Source organism: Mobula birostris, chromosome X (genome assembly GCF_030028105.1).
Source record: "Mobula birostris isolate sMobBir1 chromosome X, sMobBir1.hap1, whole genome shotgun sequence".
Taxonomy (NCBI): Eukaryota; Metazoa; Chordata; class Chondrichthyes; order Myliobatiformes; family Myliobatidae; genus Mobula; species Mobula birostris.
Window position 1 is genome coordinate 3,625,875 of NC_092402.1, and position 15,406 is coordinate 3,641,280.

A 15,406-nucleotide genomic window follows, 5' to 3' on the forward strand; every position below is an offset into this window, starting at 1 on the left:
GTTAAAGTCACCCATGATAACAACCCTATTATTTTTGCACCTTTCCAAAATCTGCCTCCCAATCTGCTCCTCTGTATCTCTGCTGCTACCAGGGGGCCCATAGAATACCCCCAATAGAGTAACTGCTCCCTTCCTGTTCCTGACTTCCACCCATATTGGCTCAAAAGAGGATCCTGCTATATTACCCACCCTTTCTGTAGCTGTAATAGTATCCCTGACCAGTAATGCCACCCCTCCTCCCCTTTTTCCGCCCTCCCTATCCCTTTTAAAGCACTGAAATCCAGGAATATTGAGAATCCATTCCTGCCCTGGTGCCAGCCAAGTCTGTGTAATGGCCACTACATCATAATTCCATGTATGTATCCAAGCTCACAGTTCATCACCTTTGTTCCTGATGCTTCTTGCATTGAGGTACACACATTTCAGCCTTTCTACCTTACAGTCTTTACACCGTTTATTCTGCTTCTCTTTCCTCAGAGCCTCTCTATATGTTAGATCTGGCATTACTCCATGCACTTCTTTCACTGCTCTATCACTCCGGGTCCCATCCCCCTTGCAAATTAGTTTAAACCCTCTCGAACCATGCTAGCAAACCTACCTGCAAGGATATTGCTCCCCCTCGAGTTCAGGTGCAACCCATCCAATCTGTACAGGTCCCACCTTCCCCAGAAGAGATCCCAATGATCCAAAATCTAAAACCCTGCTCCCTGCACCAACTTCTCAGCCACACATTCAACTGCCATCTCCTCCAATTCTCACCATCACTATCACGTAGCACAGATTTTCGATGATGTTTAGATCGGGAGACTGTGAGGGCCATGGCAAAACCTTTAGCTTGCGCCTCTTGAGGTAGTCCATTGTGGATTTTGAGGTGTGTTTAGGATCATTACCCTGTTGTAGAAGCCATCCTCTTTTCATCTTCAGCTTTTTTACAGACGGTGTGATGTTTGCTTCCAGAATTTGCTGGTATTTAATTGAATCCATTCTTCCCTCTACCAGTAAATGTTCCCCATGCCACTGGCCGCAACACAAGCCCAAAGCATGATCGATCCACCCCTGTGCTTAACAGTTGGTTCTCTTCATGAAATTCTGCACCCTTTTTTCTCCAAACATACTGTTGCTCATTGCGGCCAAAAAGTTCTATTCAAAAAGTTCAAAGGAACATCTAAACGACCCTGATGCATTTTGGAAACAAGTCCTGTGGACTGACGAAGTTAAAATAGAACTTAATGAACCTAAACACACCTCAAAATCCACAATGGACTACCTCAAGAGGCGCAAGCTGAAGGTTTTGCCATGGCCCTCACAGTCCCTGACCTAAACATCATCGAAAATCTGTGGATAGACCTCAGAATAGCAGTGCATGCAAGACAGCCCAAGAATCTCACAGAACTAGAAGCCTTTTGCAAGGAAGAATGGGCGAAAATCCCCCAAACAAGAAGTGAAAGACTCTTAGCTGGCTACAAAAAGCACTTACAAGCTGTGATACTTGCCAAAGGGGGTGTTACTAAGTACTGCCATGCAGGGTGCCCAAACTTTGCCTTGGGCCCTTTTCCTTTTTTGTTACTTTGAAACTGTAAAAGATGAAAATAAAAAAAGTTTTCTTGCTTAAAATATTGAAGAAATGTGTCATCTTTAACGTTATGCCTTTTGGAAATCAGTTCATCTTTTGCTCACTTAGCTATTCACAGTAACAGAAATTTTGGCCGGGGTGCCCAAACTTCTGAACGCCACTGTATAGGAGCAGAAACGGGCCATTCAGCCCATCGAGCGTGCTCCACCATTCCATCACGGCTGATTTACTATCCCTCTCAACCACATTCTTCTGCCTTCTCCCCCCCCCGTGACCTTTGCGTCCTGACCAATCGAGAACCTACCACCCTCCACATTAAATACACCCATTGACTTGGCCTCCACGGCCTCCTGTGGCGGTGAATTCCACAGACTCACCACCCTCTGGCTGAAGAAATTCCTCATCGTCTCGCTTCAAAGGGACGTCCTTTTACTCTGAGGTTGTGCCAGCCAGGACACGCTCTCTTCTCGCTGCTGCCATCAGGTAGAAGGTTCAAAGAACCTCAGGATTCGCACCGCCAGGTTCAAGAGCAGTTACTACCGAAGTTCAAAGTGAACTTTATTATCAGAGTGCATACGTGTCACCACATACAACTCCTGTGGGCATCCTCAGCAAATCTGTAGAACGGTAACTGTAAACAGGATCAATGCACTCTGCAAATGCAAATATAAATAAATACCAAAATAAATGACGGGCATGCAAAAACGATGTTACAGAGTCCTTACATGAGTGCAGTTATCCCCTTTTGTTCAAGGTCCTGATGGTTGAGGGGTAGTAACTGTCCCTGAACCTGGTGATGTGGGTCCTGAGGCTCCTGTACCTCCTTCCTGATGGTTGAGGGGGTAATAACTGTTCCTGAACCTGGTGGTGTGGGTCCTGAGGCTCCTGTACCTCCTTCCTGATGGTTGAGGGGTAATAACTGTTCCTGAACCTGGTGGTGTGGGTCCTGAGGCTCCTGTACCTCCTTCCTGATGGTTGAGGGGTAATAACTGTTCCTGAACCTGGTGGTGTGGGTCCTGAGGCTCCTGTACCTCCTTCCTGATGGTTGAGGGGTAATAACTGTCCCTGAACCTGGTGGTGTGGGACCTGAGGCTCCCGTACCTCCTTCCTGATGGCAGCAGTGAGAGAAGAGCATGGTCTGGGTGGTGAGGATTTTTGATGGTGGATGCTGGTTTTCTACAGCAATGTTTCATGTAGATGTGCTCAATGGTTGGGAGGGTTTTACCCGTGATGTACCGGGCTGAATCCACAACCTTTTGTAGGATTTTCTGCTCAAAGGCATTGGTGTTCCCGTACCAGGCCGTAATGCATCCAGTCAATACACTTTCCACCACACATCCGCAGACGCCTGAGGAAGATAAGCGTCGTCATACTTTCTTTGCAATTATATTTATATGGTGGGTCCAGGACAGGTCCTCTGAGATAGTGACACCCAGGAATTTAAAGTTACTGACCCTCCCCACCTCTGATCCTCCAATGATTACTGGCTCATGGACCTCTGGTTTCCCTCTCCTGAAATCTACGATCAGTCCCTCGGTCTTGGAGACATTGAGAGAGAGAGAGGTTGTTGTTATTACACCACTCAGCCAAGTTTTCAGTCTCCCCCCTCAATGCTTCCTGAGAAAACTAAAGAAATTTGGCCTGTCCCCTAAAACCCTCACTAATTTTTATAGATGCACTGTAGAAAGCATTCTTCTAGAGTGCATCACAACCTGGTATGGAAGTTGTCCTGTCCAAGGCCGAAAGAAGCTGTAGAAGATCGTGAACATGGCGCGGCACATCACACAAACCAATCTTCCGTCCTCGGACTCACTTTACACCGCACGCTGTCGGAGCAGTGCTGCCAGGATAATCAAGGACACGACCCACCCAGCCAACACACTTTTCATCCCTCTTCCCTCCGGGAGAAGGCTCAGGAGCTTGAAGACTCGTATGGCCAGATTTGAAAACAGCTTCTTTCCAACTGTGATCAGACTACTGAACGGATCCTGACCCGGATCTGGGCCGTACCCTCCAAATATCCGGACCTGCCTCTTGGTTTTTTTGCACTACCTTACTTTCCATTTTTCTATTTTCTACTTATGATTTATAATTTAAATTTTTAATATTTACTACTTTTTACTATATTTAGTATTTAATATTTATAATCTGGGGAGTGGGAAGTGCAGAATCAAATATCGCTGTGATGACTGTACGCTCTAGTATCAATTGTTTGGTGACAATGAAGTATAAAGTATACTGATTCATCGCCACCTTTGATACGGCCCACAACAGTGGTGTCGTCAGCAAACTTGTATATGGTGTTGGAGCTGTGCTCAGCCACACAGTCAGAGGTGTAAAGCGAGCAGAGCGGGGGGCCAAGTACACTTCCTGTGCTGATGGAGAATGTGAAGGAGATGTTTCCGCCAACCTGAACTGACTGGGGTCTACAAGTGAGGAAATCTGGGCTCCAATTGCACAGGGAGGCATTGAGGCCCAGGTCATGGAATTCACTGATTAGTTTAGAGTGGGTGATGGTGTCAAACGCCGAGATGTAGTCGATAAAGAGCATCCTGATGTATGCGTCTTTGCTGTCCTGATGTTCCAGGGTTGGGCGAAGAGCCAACGAGATGGCATCTGCTACGGACGGGTTGCTCCAGTAGGCAAATTGGAGCAGATCCAAGTCGCCACTCAGGCAGGGGCCAATGTGCTTTAATACCAGCCTCTCAAAAGACTTCATCACCGTGGATGTAAGAGCCACTGGGCGATAGCCATTTAGACAGGATATCACGCTCTTCTTAGGCATCGGTACGATTGACGCCCGCTTGAAGCAGGTGCGTGCCACACACTGCTGGAGCGAGAGGTTGAGGATCTCCGTGAATACACCAGCCAGTTGGTCTGCACTGGTCTTCAGTAATTGGCCGGGTACACTGTCCGGACCGGGTACTTTCCTTGGATTTACTCTCTTGAAGGCAGCCGGACGTCAGCTTCAGGTACTGAGACCGAAGGACCGTCAGGAGACGGGTGTGTGATGGTTCTTCCCTGTTCTGCTGGTCAGAGCAAGCAGAGCCCATTTAGTTCATCTGGGAACAGAGTTCTGCTGTCCCCTAACTTGCAAGATCTGGCTTTCTAGGAGGTTATGTGATTCAAACCCTGCTGTTGAGCATCCCTCGTTGATTCCGGTCTAGTCCGGAATCTCCACTTCACCCGAGAGATGACCTCCTGGAGATCATACCTGCACCTCTCGATCTCCAGACTTGAAAGCCTTTGGTCCGGTTCTCAGCGATTCTGGATTTCATGCTTCAGCCAGGGCTTCTGATTGGGGAAAGCCCTGAATGACTTTATGGGGGCACACGCATCCACAGCTGCTTTATAATGATCCCTCAGCCACCAAGCTCTTGAACAAAAGGGGTTAACTACACTCACTCGTTGAAATGTTCCCACAACCGATGATCTCACTTTCTGTTGCTTATTGCTAATTATTTAGATTTGCATTTTGCAGTTTTTGTTGTCTCCTGCACTCTGGTTGATCTTTCATTGATCCTGTTACAGTCACTATTCTGTAGATTTGCTGAGTGTGCCCACAGGAAAATGAAAATGAATCTATAAGGTGACATAGATGTACTCTGATAATAAAATTTACTTGAACTTTGGTTCAAGGCACTCACCTAATTGGGAACATCCTTTCCACATCCACTCTATCTGTGTCCTCTGGTCCAAGACTCCCCCACTATAGGAAACATCCTCTCCACATCCACTCTATCTGTGTCCTCTGGTCCTAGACTCCCCCACTATAGGAAACATCCTCTCCACGTCCACTCTATCTGTGTCCTCTGGTCCTAGACTCCCCCACTATAGGAAACATCCTCTCCACATCCACTCTATCTGTGTCCTCTGGTCCTAGACTCCCCCACTATAGGAAACATCCTCTCCACATCCACTCTATCTGTGTCCTCTGGTCCTAGACTCCCCCACTATAGGAAACACCCTCTCCACATCCACTCTATCTGTGTCCTCTGGTCCTAGACTCCCCCACTATAGGAAACATCCTCTCCACATCCACTCTATCTGTGTCCTCTGGTCCTAGTCTCCCCCACTATAGGAAACATCCTCTCCACATCCACTCTATCTGTGTCCTCTGGTCCTAGACTCCCCCACTATAGGAAACATTCTCTCCACATCCACTCTATCTGTGCCCTCTGGTCCTAGACTCCCCCACTATAGGAAACATCCTCTCCACATCCACTCTATCTGTGTCCTCTGGTCCTAGACTCCCCCACTATAGGAAACATCCTCTCCACATCCACTCTATCTGTGCCCTCTGGTCCTAGACTCCCCCACTATAGGAAACATCCTCTCCACATCCACTCTATCTGTGTCCTCTGGTCCCAGACTCCCCCACCATAGGAAACATCCTCTCCACACCCACTCTGTCGAGCGGTCAGGTACTCCTCATACATTAACCCTTTCATTCCCAGGATCATTGGCATGAATCTATTCTGGAGCGTCTCCAGTGCCAGCACGTCTTTTCTCAGTAGACGAGGCACCCAAATCTTCTCACCGCGTTCCCAGGTGCCTTTATAAAGCCTCACCGTCACATCCTTACTGCGTGAGACAGGCCGTGAAGACGTGAAATCAATTTTTATTTAAAAATAAAAGTAGCTTTTAATGCAACTTTTACTCACGGGCGGAAAGGTAAAAGTCGTTTCCTTACTGGTTGCTCCGCAGGCGTTGCCAAGACGTCGTACCACGACGGCGAAGAGGCCCTGGACCTCAGGGAAGACGGCTGCCAGCCGGGCGAATACAGGGGCGCCGACAGCAGTGGCCTGGCGGAGAGCGAGGGCGATCACTTCAGCCGCCAGTCATCTACAGTCGATGGTATTAGAACAGCTAATGGAAAACTGACATGTGATATCTGTGGACTCTCCTGTGTCGGACCTAATGTCCTCATGGTACACAAGCGAAGCCACACTGGTAATTGGTGTTCCTCAAATTAAAGCAAAGCACAGTACTGTAAACATACAGCGGAGCCAATTTAAGTACATAACGTTTGAACAAATATCACACTTCAGTGTTGATTTAATTGTCTTGCATGGCGGGCGACCGTGGGGGAGGGGGTCCAGCTGTTGAACAGGCTCCTCTGCGAGGTCCCAGCGTCCACAGGCCCTTTCCAGCCAAACTGGCAGACGACACCCACGCTTGCCCGCTTCATTCAGTCGTGCTGGGATAAGCAAGGCGTGGTAGACATTGGTGGCGAGCTCCCCAGTGGGACCCTCCTGCTTCAAGGCAGTCATGGCCTCTGGCCTCTCCCCGGTGCCCCTTCCTCCTTCCCCTTCTCACCTGGTCCACTCTGCTCTCCTGTCAGATTCCTTCTTCTCCAGCCCTTTTACCTTCACTTCAACCACCCAGCTCCCCCCTCACCTGGTCTCACCTGTCAGTACATCCTCCTCCCCCTCCCCCTTCCACCCACCTCCCTCAGCTTGTCCTCCTCCCCCTTCCACCCACCCACCCACCTTCCCCTTCACCTGGTCTCACCCGTCAGCTTGTCCTCCTCCCCTTCCTCACCCACCCACCTTCCTCCTTCCCCCTCACCTGGTCTCACCTGTCACCTGTCAGCTTGTCCTCCTCCCATTCCCACCCACCCACCCACCTTCCCCCTCACCTGGTCTCACCTGTCAGTTTGTCCTCCTCCCCTCCCCCACCCACCTTCCCCCTCACCTGTCACCTGTCAGCTTGTCCTTCTCACCCAACCACCCACCCACCCACCTTCCCCCTCACCTGGTCTCAGCTGTCAGCTTGTCCTCATCCCCCTCCCCCCGCACCCACCTTCCCCCTCACCTGTCAGCTTGTCCTCATCCACCTCCCCCACCCACCCACCTTCCCCCTCACCTGTCACCTGTCAGCTTGTAATCTCCCCCTCCCCCATCCACCCACCTTCCCCCTCACCTGCTCTCACCTGTCAGCTTGTAATCTCCCCCTCCCCCACCCACCTTCACCCTCACCTGGTCTCACCTGTCAGCTTGTCTTCCTTCCCCTCCCTCCCACCTTCTTATTCTGGCTTCTTCCTCCTTCCTTTCCAGTCCCGATGAAGGGTCTCGGCCTGAAACGTCGACTGTTTATTCTCTCCATAGACGCTGCCTGACCTGCTGAGTTCTTCTAGCACTGTGTGTGTGTGTGTGTGACATTGGGGGAGGTTTTTGTCCCGGGGGGGGGTGGGATTAGGGATTGAAGCAAGTGCCCCTCCGGAGGTTCTGTGAAGGCCACATCACAGCTTTAGGCGAGCTTCGTACTTCGTGAAGGTGTGACCGTTCAAAGCGGCGTGGAAAGTGCACTTATTTCCCTGGCGATACCCGCCTCTGAGCAGAGAGATTGTGTGCAGGCGCTGGAAATCCAGAGCAACACACGCAAAATGCTGGAGAAACTCAGCAGGTCAGGCAGCGTCTGTGGAAAAGAGTAAACAGTCGACGTTTCGGACCAAGACCCTTCATCAGGGCTGGAAAGGAAGGGGGAAGAAGTCAGAATCAAAAGGTTGGGGGGAATGGGAAGGAGGACGGACAGCAGGGGGAGGTGATAGGTGGAAAAGACAAAGGCTTGAGAGGGAGGGATCTGATTGGAGAGGAGAGTGGGCCGTGGGAGAAGGGGGAGGAGGAGGGGACCCAGGGAGAGGTGATAGGTGAGGAAAAGAGGTAAGACGGTAGAGTGGGGAATTGAAGAAGAGAAAGGGTGGGGTGGGGGGGGTGCGGGCGAAGTGAAAGATATCGGAAGTTAGAGAAATCGGTATTCATAACATGGGGTTGAAGACTACCGAGACCGAATGTGAGGTGTTGCTCCTCCATCCTGAGGAGTGGCCTCGTCTTGGCAGAGGAGGGTTCTGCCTGAACCTGCTGGGTCCTCCGGGGTTTTGTGTTGCCAGCAGAGGATGGACTTTCTTTTCCAGTGCCCTTCTCACGAGCAGCTACCGGGTAGGGTGCTCTCTGTGGACTCGCAGGTTGCCGTGTATCGCCAAAAGGAGCCACGTTCGGGTGCCGTGGTCCGATTGTCTCCTTTCTCAGTTCATCTCTCTCTCTATTATAAAATCAAAGCTCTGCTCCTCTGTGTAACCTGGTGTTTTCAAAGCTGAGAGGTCCATCGAATCCACACCATGATAAGGAACAAAATCCCGCACCATTGCTTCCTGATTGGATTCATTGATCTGAAAATATAATTAATACAATACATAGAAACACAGAAAAACCTACAGCACAATACAGGCCCTTCGGCCCACAATGCTGTGCGAGCATGTCCTTACCTTAGAAATTACCTAGGGTTACCCACAGCCCTCTATTTTTCTGAGCTCCATGTCCAGGAGTCTCTTAAAAGACCCTATTGTATCCAGCTCCACCACCGCCGCCGGCAGCCCATTCCACACACTCACCACTCTCTGCGTAAAAAAACTTACCCCTGACATCTCCTCTGTACCTACTTCCAAGCACCTTAAACCTGTGCCCTTTTGTGGCAGACATTTCAGCCCTGGGAAAAAGCCTCTGGCTAGCCACACGATCAATGCCTCTCATCATCTTGTACACCTCTATCAGGTCACCTCTCATCCTCCGTCGCTCCAAGGAGAAAAGGCCGAGTTTACTCAACCTATTCTCATAAGGCATGCTCCCCAATCCAGACAACATCCCAACATCCTTGTAAATCTCCTCTGCACCCTTTCTATGGTTTCCACGTCCTTCCTGTAGTGAGGCGACCAGAACTCAGCACAGTACTCCAAGTGGGGTTTGACCAGGGTCCTATATAGCTGCAACTGATACAATTAATGGCAATGAGAAGGGGGCATGTCCTGGGTGATGGGGGTCCCTTAATGATGGATGCTGTCTTTCTGAGGCACAGCGCCTTGAAGATGTCCTGGATACGACGGAGGCTGGTGCCCGTGAGCTTACAACTCTCTGCAGCTTACTTCGATTCTGTGCGGTAGCCCCCCCCACCCCTGTCCCACTTGCATACCAGACAGCGATGCAGCCAGTTAGAGTGCTCTCCGTGGCACATCCGTAGAAAGTTGCAAGTGTTTTTTTGCCGACCGACCGAATCGCCTGAAAACTCCCGCTGTCGCGCCTCCTTTAAGACTGGGTCGATACGGCGGGCCCAGGTTCGGTCCTCGGAGACGTCGACACCCAGGGACTCGAAACTGCTCTCACCCCTTCCGCCTGTGACCCGTTTGGGAGGGCTGGTGTGTGCGTGTCCCTCATCTTCACCCTTCGTGAAGCCCGCCGTCGATACTTTGGTCTTAATCGGCCTTGAGCGCGAGGCCGTTGCTGCGAATGCACTCGACCAGCTGACCCAGCTCGCTGCTGTACGCCCTCTCGTCACCGCCTGACGTCCTGTCAGCGATAGTTGTGTCGTCAGCCGACTTGGCTTCTCTGCATTTACTGTGAATGCCCACAAGAAAATGAACCTCAGGGTGGCATATATACAGTGGCATGCAAACCCCCTGGTCGAAATTTCTACTACTATGAATAGCTAAGCGAGTAAAAGATGAACTGATTTCCAAAAGGCATAAAGTTAAAGATGACACATTTCTTTAATATTTTAAGCAAAAAAACTTTTTCATTTCCATCGTTTACAGTTTCAAAGTAACAAAAAAGGAAAAGGGCCTGAAACAAAAGTTTGGGCACCCTGCATGGCAGTACTTAGTAACACCCCCTTTGGCAAGTATCACAGCTTGTGAACACTTTCTGTAGCCAGCTAAGAGTCTTTCAGTTCTTGTCTGGGGGATTTTCGACCATCCTTCCTTTCAAAAGGCTTCTAAGCTGTGTAAGATAATTGGGCCGTCTTGCATGCACTGCTCTTTTGAGGTCTATCCACAGATTTTCGATGATGTTTAGGTCAGGGGACTGTGAGGGCCATGGCAAAACCTTCAGCTTGTGTCTCCTGCGGTAGTCCATTGTGGATTTTGAGGTGTGCTTATGTTCATTATCCTGTTGTAGAAACCATCCTCTTGTCATCTTCAGCTTTCTTACAGACGGTGTGATGTTTGCTTCCAGAATTTGCTGGTATTTAATTGAATTCATTCTTCCCTCTACCAGTGAAATGTTCCCTGTGCCACTGGCTGCAACACAAGCCCAAAGCATGATCGATCCACCCCCGTGCTTAACAGTTGGAGAGGTGTTCTTTTCATGAAATTCTGCACCCTTTTTTCTCCAAACATACTGTTGCTCATTGCGGCCAAAAAGTTCTATTTTAACTTCACCAGTCCACAGGACTTGTTTCCAAAATGCATCAGGCTTGTTTAGATGTTCCTTTGAACCTTTTGAATAGAACTTCTCTTGGCGGCAATGAGCAAAGGTATGCTTGGAGAAAAAAGGATGCAGAATTTCATGAAAAGGTTCCCTCTCCAACTGTTAAGCATGGGGGTGGATCGATCATGATTTGGGCTTGTGTTGCAGCCAGTGGCGCAGGGAACATTTCACTGGTAGAGGAAAGAATGAATTCAATTAAATACCAGCAAATTCTGGAAGCAAACATCACACCGTCTGTAAAAAAGCCGAAGATGAAAAGGGGATGGCTTCTACAACAGGATAATGATCCTAAACACACCTCAAAATCCACAATGGACTACCGCAGGAGACACAAGCTGAAGGTTTTGCCATGGCCCTCACAGTTCCCCGACCTAAACATCATCGAGAATCTGTGGATAGACCTCAAAAGAGCAGTGCATGCAAGACAGCCCAAGAATCTCACAGAACTAGAAGCCTTTTGCAAAGAAGAATGGGCAAAAATCCCCCAAACAAGAATTGAAAGACTCTTAGCTGGCTACGAAAGCATTTACAAGCTGTGAATACTTGCCAAAGTGGGTGTTACTAAGTACTGACCATGCAGGGTGCCCAAACTTTTGCTTCGGGCCCTTTTCCTTTTTTGTTATTTTGAAACTGTAAAAGATGGAAATGAAAACGTTTTCTTGCTTAAAATATCAGAGAAATGTGTCATCTTTAACTTCATGCCTTTTGGAAATCAGTTCATCTTTTGCTCGCTGAGCTATTCACAGTAGCAGAAATTTTGACCGGGGGTGCCCAGACTCTTGCATGCCACTGTATAAAGCAAACACGAGAAAAGCTGCAGATGCTGGAAATTCAAGCAACACACACAAAAAATGATGGTGGAACGCAGCAGGCCAGGCAGCATCTCTAGGAAGAGGTACAGTCGGCATTTCAGGTCGAGACCCTTCGTCAGGACTCACTGAAGGAAGAGCTAGTAAGAGATTTGAAAGTGAGAGAGGGAGGGGGAGATCCAAAATGATAGGAGAAGACAGGAGGGGGAGGGATGGAGCCAAGAGCTGGACAGGTGATGGCAAAAGGGGATATGAGGGGATCATGGGGCAGGAGGCCCAGGGGGAAAGAAAAGAGGGAGGGGAGCCCAGAGGAAGATGGGGAACAGGCAAGGAGTTATTGTGAGAGGAAAAGAGAGAAAAATAATTAAGGATGGGGTAAGAAGGGGAGGAGGGGCATTAACGGACGTTAGAGGATCAATGTTCATGCCATCAGGTTGGAGGCTACCCAGACAGAAATTTACCTTGAACTTTGAACTCTGAACCCAAGTCCCGCCAACATGCGTCTAGCAAGCGTCTTCCCCAAACTGCTGCACAGAACGTACACGCAAACCCTTGAAGGGGCTGATATTAATTCTTAACGCTTCTTGGTCTTCCAGGCGAGCGCCCATTTCAGTGCAGTCAGTGCGGTGCGTCGTTTACCCAGAAAGGAAACCTCCTGCGCCACTTAAAACTGCACACTGGCGAAAAACCCTTCAAATGCCACCTCTGTAACTACGCCTGCCGCCGCAGAGATGCACTGTCGGGTCACCTGCGCACACATTCCAGTAAGTATCTGTGTGTGTGTGTGTGTACGTTCAGTTATATGGTGTCATCAGAAATCTCTACATACTGTTTCAGGTCTGCTTCCAAGAAATGTGAGTAAAGGTCACAATTTGCATGCAGGCTTCATGAGAGGAAGCAGGCCGGATGCAGATTTCAACAATTTCGACTCAATTAAAATTATAGTTGAAAAGGAGAAAGGTAGAAAAAAAAGCAGTAGCCAGTAAGTTTCGGTGATTTTGCTTTTACGTAAAATCAGCTCCACGGTTCAGAGGTTCTGCTTGTTGTCAGGGAATGCGTACAGTATACGACCTTAGCCTTCACAGACATCCTCTAAGAAATAAGAGGACCCCCAGAAGAATGAACGGCAGAAAAATGTTAGAACCCCAAAGCCCCCCCTCTCGCCCCTCATACCCCCCCATGCAAGCAGCGACAAAGTGTCAAACTCCCCCTCCCGACACTCGTTCCAGCGCCCATCGCCCGCCAAAGCCCCCAACGAGAGACCGTGATCACAAAAGCTATTCTATACCGGACAGTTCGACTTGCCACAGGCTCTCTCTCTCTCTGACTGACTGAGGAGGCGTCACCTGCTTCACAGCGGTAGGGGGACACCAACAGTCACTGTGACGGTCTGCCGCGTCGCTCTTTTTGACTCCGAGACTCCCCAACTCGAGATATCTCGACTCTCGCCACCTGTCGAGAGAGAGGGGGAGAGAAAGCGGTCGCTCGATGACAGAGGCCTCCGTCCACATGCCAGTTCTCCCTCCACAGCAGTGAGGAGCTTCAAATGGAATCCAACACTAGCTGTCTTTAGATAGATAGATGGATACTTTATTGATCCCAAAGCAAATGACGGTGTCACAGCAGCATCACGAGTGCACAGATGTAAATATTTGAAGAGAGGTAGAAAAAAATTTAAAACAAAAACAAGTTACCTCAAACAGTCTAACAGGAGGCAGGGAGTCATCACTTCCCTGGTGGTAGGTTGCTGAATATTTAAACTGCCCGATAGTGCAGACCTGTCTCTGTGTCTGTTTGTCTGTCTCTCTCTCTATCTCTATCTCTCCCCTCTCTCCCTCTCTCCCTCCCTCTCTCTCTCTCGTTGATAGTTTACTTGTACGGAATTGTGCTGTGCTGGATGAATTCACTTCACCTAGCCGGCTGTACCCAATCAAGCCAGCGAGGACGGTGCTGGGGGGGGGGGGGGGGGCAGCCTGCATAGTTTTGCCATGCATTCTGACGCCCAGGTGGCCTGCCCGCAACTCACTAACCCCGACCCCTAGGGTCCCCAGAGGGGGTCATGGGTTTGTGCCTCCGGTGGACTGTCTCCTCTCCGGGGCGCAAGCCTGGGCGGGAAGATTTGAAGAACCGGCTGTTGCCCGTGCAGTGGGCTCCCCCTCTCCACGTCACTGATGTTGTCCAAGGGAAGGGCAAGCACCCATACAGCTTGGCACCAGTGTCGTCTCAGAGGCTGCCAGAGTGAAGTTGTAAACAGCATCGAACTGCCTCAGGGACCCCGGCTCCGGATTTCTTCCTCAGGGTTTACTCCCGAAGCCTTTCCCAAGGCAGCAGAGTTTTCCTTCTCCTAGGTGGGCTGCCGTCCAGGGCTGACGGGCCCCACTTGCCTATTGGTGAACTAACAGGTTCCTTAACGGATAAACTCTCCTCGGGCTTCCAGCCGGGTCGAGGTGCCGATTTTAGCTGGCGTTTGGATGTCAAGCTCTGACATCTTCATCAGAGTTGATGCCTGGGCACGTCTAGTCTGGTGGTACCAGGCTTCTGTGGGTTTTGGGACTGCCTGCTGAAGGAAGGCTGTGAAGTAAGGCTGGAGAATAAGAATTTTAACAAACATGCTTAAGTAAGGACTGGAATGCAAGTGTAAACAAGGTGGGGACAGCGGGAACCTGATTGGTTGAGGACTAACCAATCAGGAGGGATGGACGTCGGGGGTATAAATACCACCGGGCTAGGCGTGTCCAGGCATCGTCCCTGACGAAGATGGCAGAGTTTGTCATCGAAATGTTGGTTAGAATCAACATCTGGGAGCCCGAGAAGAGGTTATGCCTCATAACACGCCGGGAAAGCACTAGATCTCTTTTCAGACTCTTTAATTTGTTCTTCGCAACGTTTGCATCCCCGCATTGGTCGTGTTGATTCCTGAATCAGCCAGTCCTCCCTGTGGAGGCATCCGTGGAGAATTCATGGCATAGACAGATTAGGAGAATGGGCAAAGAAGTGGCAGATGGAATACAGTGTCGGGAAGTGTATGGTCAAGCACTTTGGTAGAAGAAATAAAGGTGCAGACTATTTCCTAAATAGGGAACAAGAAATCAGAGGGGCAGGGGGACCTGGAAGTCCTCGTGCAGGGTTCCCTAAAGGTTAATTTGCAGATCGAGTTGGTGGTGAGGAAGGCAAATGGAATGTTAGCATCCATTTCAAGAGGACTGGAATATAAAAGCAAGCTTGTAATGTTGAGGCAGCATGAAGCCTCACTTGGAGAATTGTGAGCAGTTTAACATCGGAGAGGGTCTTCAGGATGTCCACGAGAAAGTTTCTGGGAATTAAACGGTTAAAGGACGAGAAGCTTTTGATGGCTCTGGGCTTGTACTGACAGAGAATGAGGGAGGATCTCATTGAAACCTATCGAATGTTTAACTTCCTCGATAGAGTGGATGTGGAGAGGATATTTCCTATAGTGGGGGAGTCTAGAACCAGAGGACACAGATAGAGTGGATGTGGAGAGGATGATTCCTGTAGTGGGGGAGTCTAGGACAAGAGGACACAGATAGAATGGATGTGGAGAGGATGTTTCCTATAGTGGGGGAGTCTAGGACCAGAGGGCACAGATAGAGTGGATGTGGAGAGGATGTTTCCTGTCGTGGGGGAGTCTCAGGCCAGAGGGCTCAGCCTCAGAATAGAGGGACGTCCATTTAGAATAGAGATGAGGAGGAATTTCTAGCCAGAGGGTGGTGAATCTGTGGAATTCATTGCCACAGACAGCTGTG

The 15,406-nt window shown here is 49.6% G+C and overlaps 1 protein-coding gene across 2 annotated transcripts in view; it reads left to right on the plus strand.

The window, feature by feature from the left end:
• Positions 1 to 15,406, plus strand: part of LOC140191751 (zinc finger protein Aiolos-like) — a 309,305-nt gene that overhangs the window by 138,030 nt on the left and 155,869 nt on the right. Inside the window, exons 4-5 of one of the 2 annotated variants that reach the window (XM_072249457.1) lie at positions 6,281 to 6,526; positions 12,239 to 12,406. In XM_072249457.1, the coding sequence (XP_072105558.1) occupies positions 6,281 to 6,526; positions 12,239 to 12,406 (414 nt within the window). The remainder of the gene's footprint in view (positions 1 to 6,280; positions 6,527 to 12,238; positions 12,407 to 15,406) is intronic. The other variant, XM_072249458.1, reaches the window with a different exon arrangement.